Here is a 14,589-nt window from a genome sequence, read left to right as displayed (position 1 = left end):
CTCTTGTTTCCATTCATCACAAGTGAATCGGTAAACCGCGAGATCATCGGACCCACTCGGCCGCATTCGGTTAGCATTGCGGTTATGTATGTTGGTAAACAATCCTACATATTTACGAGTATAGGTCCACCGACCCGATATCATATTATCGGTACGAGCCCTACTCCCCACTTGTTCATAAAAACATACCCGAACCTTGGCCCAAAAAACTCGAGCTTTTTGAAAGTCGACTACAAAATAAATAACAAAAAATGTAATAAGAACACATAAAACTTAAAAGATATATTAAACAATAAAATTCACAAAATAATTTACCCGCGTTCCGATCTTGGGATATTTCAATCCAAGCTTTCACCAACGCAAGTTTTTCTTATTTAGACCACGGAGTAGACTTCCGCTTCTCCGGTGCCGAAGGACCATCCGCTTCACCTGTCTTCTTCCCCTTCTTTTTGTGTGATCGTTTTGCCGGCTCCGGTTGTGTTTCCGGGACCGAAAAATCAGGTTGTGACACCCTAATGAACTCTTGAAACGAATCGTCGTCCATGTAGTTACATTCCTCGGGAAATTGAGTTTCGTTGATGTTGCCCCAACTCGACATGGTTTGTAACTTGATAGATTCTTAAATTATAAGAGAGAAATATAATGAGAATGGTGTGTTATTGTTATAAAATGGGATAGTTATTTATAATGTATTATTTATTAAAAAAAAAGGAATTAAAAACAGCCCAATGGCTAGTTTTTTTGTAAACCCAAACAGCCCAAACAGCCCAACGGCTATCTTTCTCCCGCGGTCACACCCACGCCGGACCACCGCGCCCCGGCTCACCTGAGGGGTGTAGCGGTGTTCGCGAGCCACGTAGGCGGCCGCGCCCACTGCTCACCCCCCAGTCTAAGTAACCAATACGAAACGAGTGGGTTTCTTTAACCGGTTAAATTATCAAACATTTTTCATGTCAAAATAGTTTAAGATTAGAATGAGTTTTTGTTCACAATTTTTTTAAAAAAGTAGCCATTACAACTAAGTTTGGATATAGAATATAACAAACTAATAACTTTTTATTTCCAAATTGCGTAATGTGTACTTTTTTACTGTATAATTTATATTTATATATGTGATACATTTTTTTTGTATTTTATATTATGTTATTATTTAAAAAAAAATACTTATTTTAACTTGTGTGTTACGCGGGTAACCAAGCTAGTATTACATTACATATGAACATCAAACATTCAACAGTATATGCGGTGATGACGCGAATAAAACAGCGTTAGTAAGTAGCATTAATTTTTATTTGATATTCAGCGAGTCTTAATTGAAAGGCACCTCAACTTTAAACCTCCTATACTTGTTTCTGTTACACTTCCCATCTACTCCTCACCTCTCCTAAACAAAGAAATAGTAAAACCCCTACGTCACGGCATTCATCGCCACCGGTGTTGCCATGAACAATGATCAAATTTCGTTGTTAGACATCGACAAACTAAACGTTTTATCGCCTTTAGGTCGAGGAGCTAAAGGCGTAGTGTTTTTGGTCCAACACAACGGAGAATTGCTCGCCTTAAAAGCGATTTCAAGAGCTTCAATCAATAGTAAAGTGAAGAAAACCGATAGCAATGATAAACACTACAAGCGAATTTTCTTCGAGCAAGACGTGTTACGACGATTTCAACATCCTTTGCTTCCGAAACTCCGTGGCATATTATCTACTGAACACATCGTCGGTTACGCCATTGATTACTGTCCAGGACGTAACCTCAATTACCTCCGCAAGAAACAGACTGATAATATGTTCTCTAATGATTTCATCAGGTAAAATATAATTCAAATTTCAATTATTTGTCAATGTAAAACCATTACGTTAATCATAAACTACAAATTAAAATCATGCACAATTTAGGTTTTACGCTGCGGAATTAGTACTCGCATTGGAGTACCTTCACCAATTAGGCATCGTCTACCGCGATCTAAAGCCTGATAACATTATGATACAAGATAACGGACACTTAATGCTGGTTGATTTCGACCTCTCAACCGAACTCTCACCAAAAGCTTCATCTTCATCGTTATCTCCGTCACCGTCACCGTTACCAAAATCCGATCCGTCGAAAAACCGTAAATACAAATTCTCAAACCTGTACACGTGTTGCAATCTTGCTAACTCGGCGAAAGACTCGGTCCATCCAGCCGAGTCAGTCAACTCAGAACCGAGTTCCGACAGATCAAACTCGTTCGTCGGAACGGAAGAGTACGTGGCACCGGAGATGATACAAGGCACCGGTCATGACTTTGCGGTAGACTGGTGGTGCTTAGGTGTCGTTTTGCACGAGATGTTGTACGGAACGACGCCGTTTAGAGGAATAAACAGGAAGGAAACGTTTTACCGGATATTATCGAAGACGCCGGAACTCGTGGGAGAACCGTCGCCGTTGCGGGATTTGATCCGGAAACTGTTGGAAAAGGATCCGAAAGAGAGAATAACGGTGGCGGAAATCAAAGGTCAAGATTTTTTCAAAGGCGTTGACTGGGAAAAAGTCATGGATATCTCGAGGCCACCGTTTATACCTGGACGGTTCGATGAGGAGTGCACGGGTGGGAATAAAAATATTGATGTAGAGGATTATGTCCGTGAGGTGTTTGAGGTGGGTGATGACGTCATGGAGAAGAAGGTAAATGAAGAGAATTTTTTGGTTTTTTGAGTTTGTAAGTTTTATGATTATTGGATATTAATATATTATATCACTTATAATAATGTTAATTAGAATGTGTAGAAATGATTGATGATTAAATTAGATTGTTTTTTTGTTTCGAACACTGATTTTCACAGTTAAGTTATCTTAATGCGTGAACATGTCGCGTCCACCACCCCACTCATGCCAACTATATTGACATGATCGGGATCCACACTGGCATCCGAGTTTGGCTTTGCGTTCCCGGTTAACTCAATTGCCTCACCTTGCCAGAAGGCACGACAGGTTTTAATACTCTGGTAAAATCCGGTCGAAATCAGGATTCGAACCCGGACATCCGGATTATCTATCATGTTCTTGGCCATTGGGGCAAGCCCCCCTAGTTTAAAAATTAGAGTGTTAGACCACTTGTCTATTTAAATTATTAATAATTTCGTGATTATAGTTTTTTTAAATTAAAATGTCAAGGTATGTGTGCGGTTTTTATTCATTATAGATTTATAGTTTTAGTTCCCCCACCAGTGTCTAAGAATTATATGAAGTCTTTTTTAGTAGAAAGTTTAATTCCACAAAGAAAATTGTGTAATCCCTGTAAGTCTTTATTATTCTTGTTGAAGAAAAGGAAGTGTGGAAATTAAAGGATGATGACTAGAAATACACTTGTACATATTAATTTATTTACATTGCACGAGTTTGTAGTTGTAATTTTAATTATATAATTTGTTTTATTTTATGTTAAATAAAAGTTTCATTTTGTATGAACGATATAATTGAAACACTTGTATAACAAACAAATAAAAATACTTATCGATTACAATACTTTATAGTACAATTACAGCTTACATACATTAACATGCACCAAAATTGGTTTGCCTAAGAATCGTGTTTAACAGGTTCTTTAAAACAAACTCATGTCCCCTGTATAAATTCGTTTGCTCGCACATACAACATATTGTACAAACTTTTTTCTGTGGGTTATGCATTCATTCCAAAAACAGTACTATTACCTTTAAATTCAACATTATCGTCATATTCTAAATTATTTTTATAATCAAATTATTTTCCAAAAGTTTTTAAGGTTCTTTTATACAGTGTCGGCCCTTATTTACAACAAAGTAAAGCCTTAGCTTAGGGCCACCATATATGTAAGGCCTCCATTTTTGGAAAAAATATATACGTATTTTTCTATTATAAAATCCTTTGACCACTTTGACTCATAATTCAATATCATTCCTGTACTTGAAACCATTTATTTGCTTCCATAGTTTCATGGTTTGGGTTTTGTTTTTATGTTATTTTGTTGGATTCAACAAGTAGAGAGCACTAGAGCAGGTGAAAAATAGATGAAAAAATTATCAATTATGTCTAGCAAAGTTACTTAATTGGTTTGCTTGATAACAAACCAACTTATTCTAATCTAGTTGTGCAGATTTGAATTTATTTTTCTAAAATCTTTAAATGAATTTCCAAAATTTTATTTTGCTTTCATATTCTATCATAAATTGTTGTTTTCTTAAGCCCGAACCCAACCAATTTAGGTTGAACTCCTTTAATAAATCCGATGGTTTGCTTTCTTATACCCAATTTTACTCAGCTGAAATAAATTAACAACCTATTTAGATATGAATCTACCAATGTTTTCTAAGCATAAAATTATCGGAAAAGGGCCTCGGCTTCTTTCTTTTCTTTAGGCCCCCAAAATGCTTGAGCCGGCCCTGCTTTTATGTAAACCCTTTTTCACTTAAAAAGAAATTATAGTATTTTAAAAGTTTACTTTATAAAAGTTTGTTTTCTTAAAGCTTTAATTTGTTCTGTAAATAAAAAATAATAAAAAGAAACCGTTTTATAAGTGTATTTTGAAATAATTTAAAACTGTATAAAAAAATTGGTAGGCCTCGGACGGCCGGACATGTGTCCCTACAAACAAAAGAAACCCAAGAATACTCATGGACGAGGCCCCATATTACATCAGTCAGTCCACAATCATAATATCTTATTCTTCAATTCGAACCTCATATTTATATAATTAAACCATAAAAATATAAATAATAAAGTTTACTTCTGGAATGACATAAATGATATGGGGTTTTTGAAGTTTTGGGCCTTTTGGCTGCCAAATTCAGCAAGACAATTGAACATGTACCCATTAAATAGTGATATTTAAGTTTTAGAAAAGACATGCATTTAACATATTAAAATATTCCATTAAAATGTCTGGCTGCCCGCACTCACATAGCCCCTTTTGCTTTCATGCCAGCTCTTCATTTGAGGGCTGGGGCCACCTCACTTTCTCATGCATCATGTTTGAGCTAGCTGTTAACCGAATTGATCATCAAACCAATTGGTCCGATGGTAACACTACGCTATTCTTTATACGCGAGCTAGAGATTTTACTATAATAAATCTTCGGACGATGAGTCCAGGGTCGGCTCAACATCCTCGTAGGCCTAAAACTAATTAAAATATTGAGGCCTTTTTATTTTCCTTTCTTTATGCGTATAGCGTTAGAGAGTATACAAGAATGATAAAATATGGATGATATGTCGTGATAATGAATATGAAGCACTCATCGTTAGCTTATGGCTCATTATTGAGTTACTAATTCTAATAGAACTCTACTTTCAAAATCTTATAATACATAACACTTATTCAAGATAGAAACCCTATAAATCTGGAGGCTTAAAGTCATTGTCTCATTTAGTTTACCCACAAGACGACCCTGGATGGGTCTCTCCTAAAATTGGTGACTGACCAGGTCACTAATGATGTCTGTACGAACGTGAGTGACCTTTTGACAATAAATGTATCAGGTGGCGGGGTTTATTGGTTATTCAAAGAAAAAAAATTATCATTCGAGATATTTACGTAGTCGTATTCCGTTTTATCACACCTAAAAACATTTTATATTGTTTTCATTTTAATCGGCTATGTAACATAATGAAAGATTAATCATATACTTTGAGAGAAATTATATTAAATAAAAGGTTACATGGAATTCTAGGATTTAGTGGTTAAAGTCTTAAAGATTGGTATATTTCAAAAGGAATATTGGATTTTAATAATCCCTATTAAATGGTATTGGCTGATAATAATCCCTATTCATTTTATCGTCACTGGCGGTCCCAAATTCAAAAAAGTTGGTTTCCAATGGTCCCCCGTTAAAATTAACTTAACGGCGTTATTGTTTTCTGAATTTCAAACCAATGTTTTAGGGCTTTTGATCGTTAGGAGGATACGAGTCGATTGGTGTGAAACTTAGTTCAAAACAGTGCTTCAAAATGACGAAACAATACTTCAATTCGGGTGTTTGAACTTAATATTAACCAATTCAAGTCGTTTGGATCATTGTTTGGAGCTAAGTTTTATATCATTCTGTTGGGTTTCTATGGATATTTTAAACTTAGTTAACCATTTAACTAGTCACAATTAAGGCGGAAGCGTGATAATCACAAACTTAAACATATGTATCCATATATATATATATATATATATATATATATTACAAGTTTATATGATATGTTAATCTATGAATAACCCTTTATTCTTGTTTCAAGATTACCATTAATCTTAAGATTAGAAACCCGAGACAAAAGATCAAATAATACGGGAAAAAACTAAACTATCAAAGATTGTAAAACTTACATTCTTAAACCTTTAAGAGATGTAGTTGATGGTTGAAGAAGATGATGATGTTGATGCTAGACTTTCAAAGGGAAGATCCTCAAACGGAAGATACCCCGAGCCTCCAACACACACCGAGCTATGTTAGGGAGCTTGAACACGAGAAAAACGAGACCCGAACCTCTTCTTTTCTTGTCTTTGGCCGAACCAAAAGCAAGAGAGAAAAGGTATTGTATCTCTCTTCTTACTTGAAAGTATGTTGATGCTATTTAAAATGAGATCATATCTCAATCAAATCCTTGGTTAAGTCTTGGTCAAGTAAGTCTTACTCAACCTACATCAACTCTTTACCAACTTTGACCAAGTGTATGGAGTGTATGTGACTCATGTTTTAAATGATATATATATTTTATACCTTATAAAATATATAAACACCCCTTCTTTTATAAACCATTTTATAAAAGAACACATGTTTAAATAATCATTTCAATAATAATTATTTGAATAAATAAATTAACCAATTAATTTATTTAACACTTTCAAGTAATTATTCAGAAACCCGATTTCTGAATGTGTCGTGTTCTGTATTTGTTTTATAGATCATATCTCAACAATTACATAATTGGTGTGTGTCTAACTCGTTATTGGGTATGACCCGACTTGGATCAAACATGACTAGCCACATTAACCTAATTATGTGTCTCGGGCATACGGTATTCCAACAATCTCCTACTTGCACGAGACTCATAGGAAGTTAATGCTAATGGTGAATACCGCCTAACAACAGGTCACCACCCCTAGTGTGTTTGACTAAGTGCCATTCAATAACATCATCCCCTTCAAGTCCATACTTGATATGATATAGGTAAGTCTTATCACTACATCCCTTTGTTACTAGATGTCCTGTCAAAACGAAGAGACACAGAGTGATCATTCTCTCAATGATTTAACTTAACAGGCCTTAGACATCTAAACTCTCAACACATAAGAGGAACAAATCCCATCTTGACTGCATACATCCTCGTTGACATCTCGTATGATATCTGAGCTCTTTCTTACACGTTATGGTGTTACCGAAATAACAAAGAAGAGAGTCAAGTTATCAGACTTGATGAAAACCAGATCCAATATGCATCTCAGGTCAAAGGACATAATGATACTCGCCTTTACTCAAGGATTACTTATGATCAGTTACACTAACTCCATGCAGTGATCCTTGAGAGCGGGTCAGTCCAATATTTGTATCCCACAAATATCTATGAACCTTGGTGGCAAACCTATGCCCTATATTCATCACATGAACATCAACCAATCCGGGTTCATAATAGTCTTACCTTCATACTTGTTCCCACAAGTATGATCGACTACGGACGTTTAGAACAACATAAGTCATTCATGGATTAAACATGCAAATATAGAACATAACTCATTGAATAATTAAAACATAATTAATTTTCATGAGATACCCATTACATTCATTCTTATACAAACACTAAACACAGATTAAATCCACTCACTAGAATACCGAAGTCCTAATGCACAAACATGACCCTCATGCTTTGGCCTATCGAGGAGCTTCGTGAGTGGGTCCGCAATATTTTGATCGGTATGAACTTTATGAATACATATCTTTCTCTTTTCAACTTCATCCCTTATGTAGTTGAATCTGCGCTCAATGTGCCTCGTTTTCTGATGAGCACGAGGCTCCTTGATCTGTGCAATAGCACCCTCATTGTCACAGAATATCTCTAGGGGCTCCTGAATGGTAGAGATAATCCCTAGATCCATGATGAACTTTTTCATCCATGCAGCTTCTTGGGCTGCCATTGAAGCGTCGATGTACTCAGATTCTGTAGTGGATAACGCGACAACATCCTGCTTCGAACTCTTCCAAGAGACAGCGCCTCCATTCAAAATGAAGACATATCCCGACTGTGACCGAGAATCATCTCGGTCAGTTTGGAAACTCGCATCCACGTAACCCTTTACGACGAGTTCCTCCTCACCAGACCCATATATTAAAAACATATCCTTAGTCCTTCTAAGGTATTTTAATATATTCTTGACAGCCATCCAATGACTGTCACCTGGGTTGTGCTGGTATCTACTCGTTATGCTTAAAGCATACGAGACGTCCGGTCTAGTGCACATCATTGCATACATGATAGATCCTATTGCCGAAGCATAAGGAACATGCTTCATCCTATCCTGCTCTTCCTTAGAGCTAGGACTTTGGGATGAGCTTAACACGGTTCCTCTAGGAATAGGTACCAAACCTTTCTTAGAGTTTTCCATCCTGAACCTTTTCAGGATTTTATCAATGTATGCACTTTGATTGAGTCCGATCAATTTCCTTTGTCTATCCCTATAGACCTTTATTCCCAAGATATATGTCGCTTCTCCAAGATCCTTAATTGAGAAACGACTACTTAACCACGCTTTAACGTTTTCCATACTTGGTATATCATTTCCAAATAAAAGTATATCATCGACATACAAAATGAGGAACATGATTATACTCCCACTAGCCCATTTATACACACACGCCTCATCACCGTTTTGGACGAAACCAAACGCTTTGATTTCTTCATTAAAACGATGATTCCACATCCGTGATGCTTGTTTCAACCCGTAGATTGATTTCCTTAACTTACATACTTTATCAAGATTAGATGGATCGACAAAACCTTCAGGCTGAACCATATGGACATCTTCCTCAAGATATCCATTAAGAAAAGCGGTCTTGACATCCATTTGCCATATCTCATAATCAAAATGAGCTGCAATGGCAAATAATATCCTGATCGACTTAAGCATCGCGATCGGCGAGAAGGTTTCATCATAATCAATCCCTTGAGTTTGCGTGAAACCTTTTGCTACAAGTCGTGCTTTGTAAGTATCTAAATTTCCATGCATATCGGTCTTCTTCTTGAAGACCCACTTACATCCAACCACTTTGGAGTTAAGTGGACGATTAACCAATTCCCAAACTTGGTTATCGTGCATGGATTGCATCTCGGCGCTCATGGCTTCAAGCCACTTGTCACAATCAGGTTGTGACATAGCATCTTTGTAGGAGATCGGTTCATCCGAATCGACCAAGTAGCAATCATCCACGAGAAATCCATATTTCTTGGGAGGTCTACTAATCCTACTAGATCTGCGAGCAACGTGTGTATGATCAACCATTTGATCACCTTCAACATCCTCGTGTTGAAAACTAGTATCGACCAACTGTGTATCATCCAGTGATTCTTGAACCTCTTCAAGTTCCACTCTCTTTTCACTAGGTCCTTCCATAAGGAACTTAGTTTCTAAGAAGTATCCTTTGCGTGAAATAAACACTTTTTGTTCACTAGGATCATAGAATATATATCCTATATTATCCTTTGGGTATCCTATGAAGATACACCTGATGGATCGAGCCTCAAGCTTATTTGGGGTGTCACGTTTAACATAAACTATGCATCCCCATACCCTTAAATATGAAAAGGATGGAACCTTTCCATGCCACACTTCATAGGGTATTCGATCCACCTTTTTGGTCGGGGCCATATTCAAAATACGAGCCGCTGTAAGTAGCGCATATCCCCAAAATGATGGTGGTAGTGAGCTTCGTGCCATCATTGATCGAACCATGTCCAACAGTGTTCGATTCCTCCTTTCGGATACTCCGTTATGTTGAGGAGTACCAGGAGGAGTGAGCTGTGAAACAATTCCACAATCTCTAAGATGACTTTGAAAAGCATCACTTAGGTATTCGCCTCCTCTATCGGAGCGGAGTACCTTGATTGTTCGGTCGAGCTGATTTTGTACTTCATTTTGAAATTCCTTGAACATTTCAAAGGCTTCATGTTTGTGTTTCATTAGATACACATACCCATATCGACTAAAATCGTCGGTAAAGGTAATGAAGTACCTTTCACTATTCCTACTAGTGGGCTTGAGAGGTCCGCATACATCCGTATGTATGATACCTAACAAGTCCTTAGCCCTTTCATTTGTACCTTTAAAAGGTTCTTTGGTCATCTTGCCTTGAATACAAGATTCACACTCATCAAACGAACCTAACTCATTTGTTTTCAAAAGACCATTCTTTTGGAGAGTATTTACACGATTCTTGTTTATGTGTCCAAGACGACAATGCCAAATGTAGGAATCACTCAAATCCTTTTTGAGTCTTTTAGTGGAAGTTTGATATAATGAGCTATTCGAGGTATTGTCATGAACTAATTCATAAATACCGTTGTTTGGTACAGCTTTAAAATAAAAGATACCATTAGATGATACATGCATTTCTGATTTTACAAATTTAAAGTCAAAGTTACATTGTCTTAAGAAGGTGCACGGAAATAATGTTCCTAGTCAAACTAGGAGCATACAAAACATTTCTCAAAACAACTTCCAAACCACTTAGAAGCGATAAAGTGAAGTCTCCTCTAGCGACCACGTGCACCCTTGCACCGTTGCCCATGAAAAGACTCACTTCGCCCTTCTTTAAGTCTTCATTCCTTTTGAACCCCTGCAACCAATTGCAAATATGAGTTCCACATCCGGTATCCAATACCCATGTGTTAGAAGAAATAAGATTTAGCTCAATATTAATCATAAAGACATTACCCGAGGCATGCCCCGCATTCCTCTTGTCTCTTAGCTCTTTTAGGTAGACCAGGCAATTGCGTTTCCAATGTCCGGTCTCCCCACAACCAAAACAAGGATCATCCTTATGACCCCTTGGTTCCACAACCTTTTGTTTCTTTGCCACAACCGGTGATTTGCCCTTACCCTTAAGATGCACAGGGGGACCCTTTCTTTTTGCTACCTTAGCCTTAGGATTGGGTTGAGATCGATTCTTGAATTTACCTTCATTGATCGCAAACACGGGTAAAACCCTTTTACCCATGCTCGCCTCGGCTGTTTTAAGCATTGAGTGAAGTTCTCCAATGTTTTTGTCCCACCCGTTCTTGTTATAATTTAACACGAAAGTGTCGAACCTTTTCGACAAAGAGTTAAGGTCAAATCCGTTGCTAACTCTTTTGAGATGGGACAGTTGAGCTTGGCGAGGCGATCAATGTAACTTTTCATCTTAAGTACATAAGTTGAAACTGGTTGATTATCATCCATTCTACATGCATGCAAGGCTCGAACCGTTTCGAACCTTTCAACCCTCGATTGCTTAAGGAACATTTCCTTAAGTTGAGTAATCATGTCGTACGCATTATGGTTTTCGAAATCCTTTTGGATTTCGGGAACCATAGTCGCCAACATGAGGCATGACACTTGAATGGAATCTTCCGTGTGTTGGACCCAATTCATATATTCGACCTCACTTCCCTCTTCCGGTTCGTTGGGGATAGGTGTTTCCAAAACATGATATAATTTTTCTTGTTTTAGAACAATCCTTAAATTTCGGAACCAATCCGAAAAGTTATTGTGGTTAAGACGGTCTTTAGCGAGAATAGATCGGAGAGATACATTTTGGACGTTAGGGATTATGTTGTCGTCGACGTGTGCGGCCATCTGCAGTATTTTAATTAAGTTCATTTTAGTGTTTTACCTTTTTTTAATTATTAATACCCTTTTATATATACCAAATATAATTAATAATTAAAATCTAGAATCCAACGATAAACCCGACTCCGGTTAGGTGACCTTTTTCCCATTGTCGGTTTATCAAGGTAGTTATTCATAACAATTGCAAACCCTTTTGCAACTTCTAGAGTTTATGGGACCGGTTCGAAATCATATTTCGTGTCGGCATGTTTATCCCATCAACACCTATTAGACCCCATGCTTGGGTGACCCTCTTCACATGGTTCTAATTTAAGTCGTCCTACTTGTATCAACTTGTAATATTAACATACAAACGGTTAGGTGACCTTTTTCCCATTTATATGCCAATATTACCTCTACATATTAATTTACTCTACGCGGTTAGGTGACCTTTTTCCCACTAAGAGCTTACTAATACGTTAAGCGTTATACAAAAGGATGGTGTTTGACTTGTTATCCTTAATTTTAAAAAGGGATTTTTGGTTTTAATAATTCTAGTTGTAAAACTTTAAATCATGTTCTAACATGCATTTAGTAACATGATATTTTGAAACCATTTTCAAAATTCTAATTTATAATAAAACCATTTTATTATGGGCGTGAGACGGCTAGTTAATAAATCCATTTTATTAAACTATGTGTCACGTAATTACCGATAATTATTAGAACCCGTTTTATGCTTTGTTAATTAATTCTATGTGACGAAGTTGATATCCTAATATCTAGCAACCACATAATCAAACAATCAATTAACAAGCATACACTATTATACTAGACACGAGCCGCTAAGTTAGACCACACTTGTTAGCCGAAACAAGTGTGTGTCTTAGGTCCGATCCTAAGGGACACATGACACATGGATGTTGTAGCTCCCACTCGATCCCGCATCCAAATGCTTCGAGCATCTTCTTCAACCCCGTTGTGATCCATTGGGCTTGAACTTGGGCCTTAGCTTCCATAAGCTTCCATTTGGGCTCAATAGGTGGGCTTAGGTCCTTTTGGGCTTGAATCCCCTTAATGGGCTTGTGAGACCCATTATCACCATACCCGGCCCAATAAGGCCCAAACTTCCAATTTTACAATCTTCTTTAATTTTACAAAACAAATGTCCTAATACATTTTTCTATAAAATAAAAATATTACAAACAATCTATTTATTACATACCCATATGAATAAATAATTACAAAACTGCCCCTAATTAATTATTACAAACCGAAACTTGAATAATTAATTACAATTATCAACCACAAACAAACATCCATTTTGGTCTAGGCTCGGTCTAGTTTTAATAAATATTAAACATAACCCGTTATGTTTTAGGATCCCGTTTCAAAAACCCTCGACCTTATCGGGCCTAGCCCAACCCATTTGGGCTTGACCCAATAACTTGATTATGGGCTTCGGCCCACATGTCCAAAACACATGGGCTTCGGCCCAATGAAAGGTCTTATGGGCTTCGGCCCATTCATCCAAAATGGGCTTCGGCCCATTTCACTCGGTTTTATTTTTTATTTTTTTAACAAAGCCAAAAAAATATAACAAGATTAAATACAAAAAATCATGCATGTTAATTTTTGTATAAAATCTTTCAAGGGGAAAATATAAAACCGAAAACCCGAAGCTTAGTTTTCCGTATCCCGGCTCTTGATGCCATTTGTTGGGTTTCTATGGATATTTTAAACTTAGTTAACTATTTAACTAGTCACAATTAAGGCGGAAGCGTGATAATCACAAACTTAAACATATGTATCCATATATATATATATATATATATATATATATATTACAAGTTTATATGATATGTTAATCTATGAATAACCCTTTATTCTTGTTTCAAGATTACCATTAATCTTAAGATTAGAAACCCGAGACAAAAGATCAAATAATACGGGAAAAAACTAAACTATCAAAGATTGTAAAACTTACATTCTTAAACCTTTAAGAGATGTAGTTGATGGTTGAAGAAGATGATGATGTTGATGCTAGACTTTCAAAGGGAAGATCCTCAAACGGAAGATACCCCGAGCCTCCAACACACACCGAGCTATGTTAGGGAGCTTGAACACGAGAAAAACGAGACCCGAACCTCTTCTTTTCTTGTCTTTGGCCGAACCAAAAGCAAGAGAGAAAAGGTATTGTATCTCTCTTCTTACTTGAAAGTATGTTGATGCTATTTAAAATGAGATCATATCTCAATCAAATCCTTGGTTAGGTCTTGGTCAAGTAAGTCTTACTCAACCTACATCAACTCTTTACCAACTTTGACCAAGTGTATGGAGTGTATGTGACTCATGTTTTAAATGATATATATATTTTATACCTTATAAAATATATAAACACCCCTTCTTTTATAAACCATTTTATAAAAGAACACATGTTTAAATAATCATTTCAATAATAATTATTTGAATAAATAAATTAACCAATTAATTTATTTAACACTTTCAAGTAATTATTCAGAAACCCGATTTCTGAATGTTTCGTGTTCTGTATTTGTTTTATAGATCATATCTCAACAATTACATAATTGGTGTGTGTCTAACTCGTTATTGGGTATGACCCGACTTGGATCAAACATGACTAGCCACATTAACCTAATTATGTGTCTCGGGCATACGGTATTCCAACACATTCGACTCACATCTTCCTTCCAATTAATAGCCCTAAAAAGTTAGTTTGAAATTCGGAAAAAAGTATAACGTCGTTAAGTCCTTTTTAACGGGGGA

General features: G+C 36.5%; 1 protein-coding gene across 1 annotated transcript; it reads left to right on the top strand.

Moving 5' to 3' along the window:
• Positions 1-1,346: 1,346 nt before the first annotated feature.
• LOC143562382 (serine/threonine-protein kinase OXI1-like) lies at positions 1,347-2,791 on the top strand. The gene is made up of 2 exons (XM_077050206.1): positions 1,347-1,810; positions 1,899-2,791. The coding sequence occupies exons 1-2, from the start codon at positions 1,443-1,445 to the stop codon at positions 2,695-2,697; spliced, it is 1,167 nt and encodes a 388-aa protein (XP_076906321.1). The 5' UTR covers positions 1,347-1,442; the 3' UTR covers positions 2,698-2,791.
• Positions 2,792-14,589: the final 11,798 nt, after the last annotated feature.

Source organism: Bidens hawaiensis, unplaced genomic scaffold, assembly GCF_021521415.1.
Source record: "Bidens hawaiensis isolate Kalapana, Puna unplaced genomic scaffold, B.hawaiensis_p1.1 tig00001179_1, whole genome shotgun sequence".
In the NCBI taxonomy this organism is placed as follows: Eukaryota; Viridiplantae; Streptophyta; class Magnoliopsida; order Asterales; family Asteraceae; genus Bidens; species Bidens hawaiensis.
The sequence above is the reverse complement of the archived record's forward strand: the minus strand, read 5'-3'. Positions and strand labels throughout refer to the sequence as shown.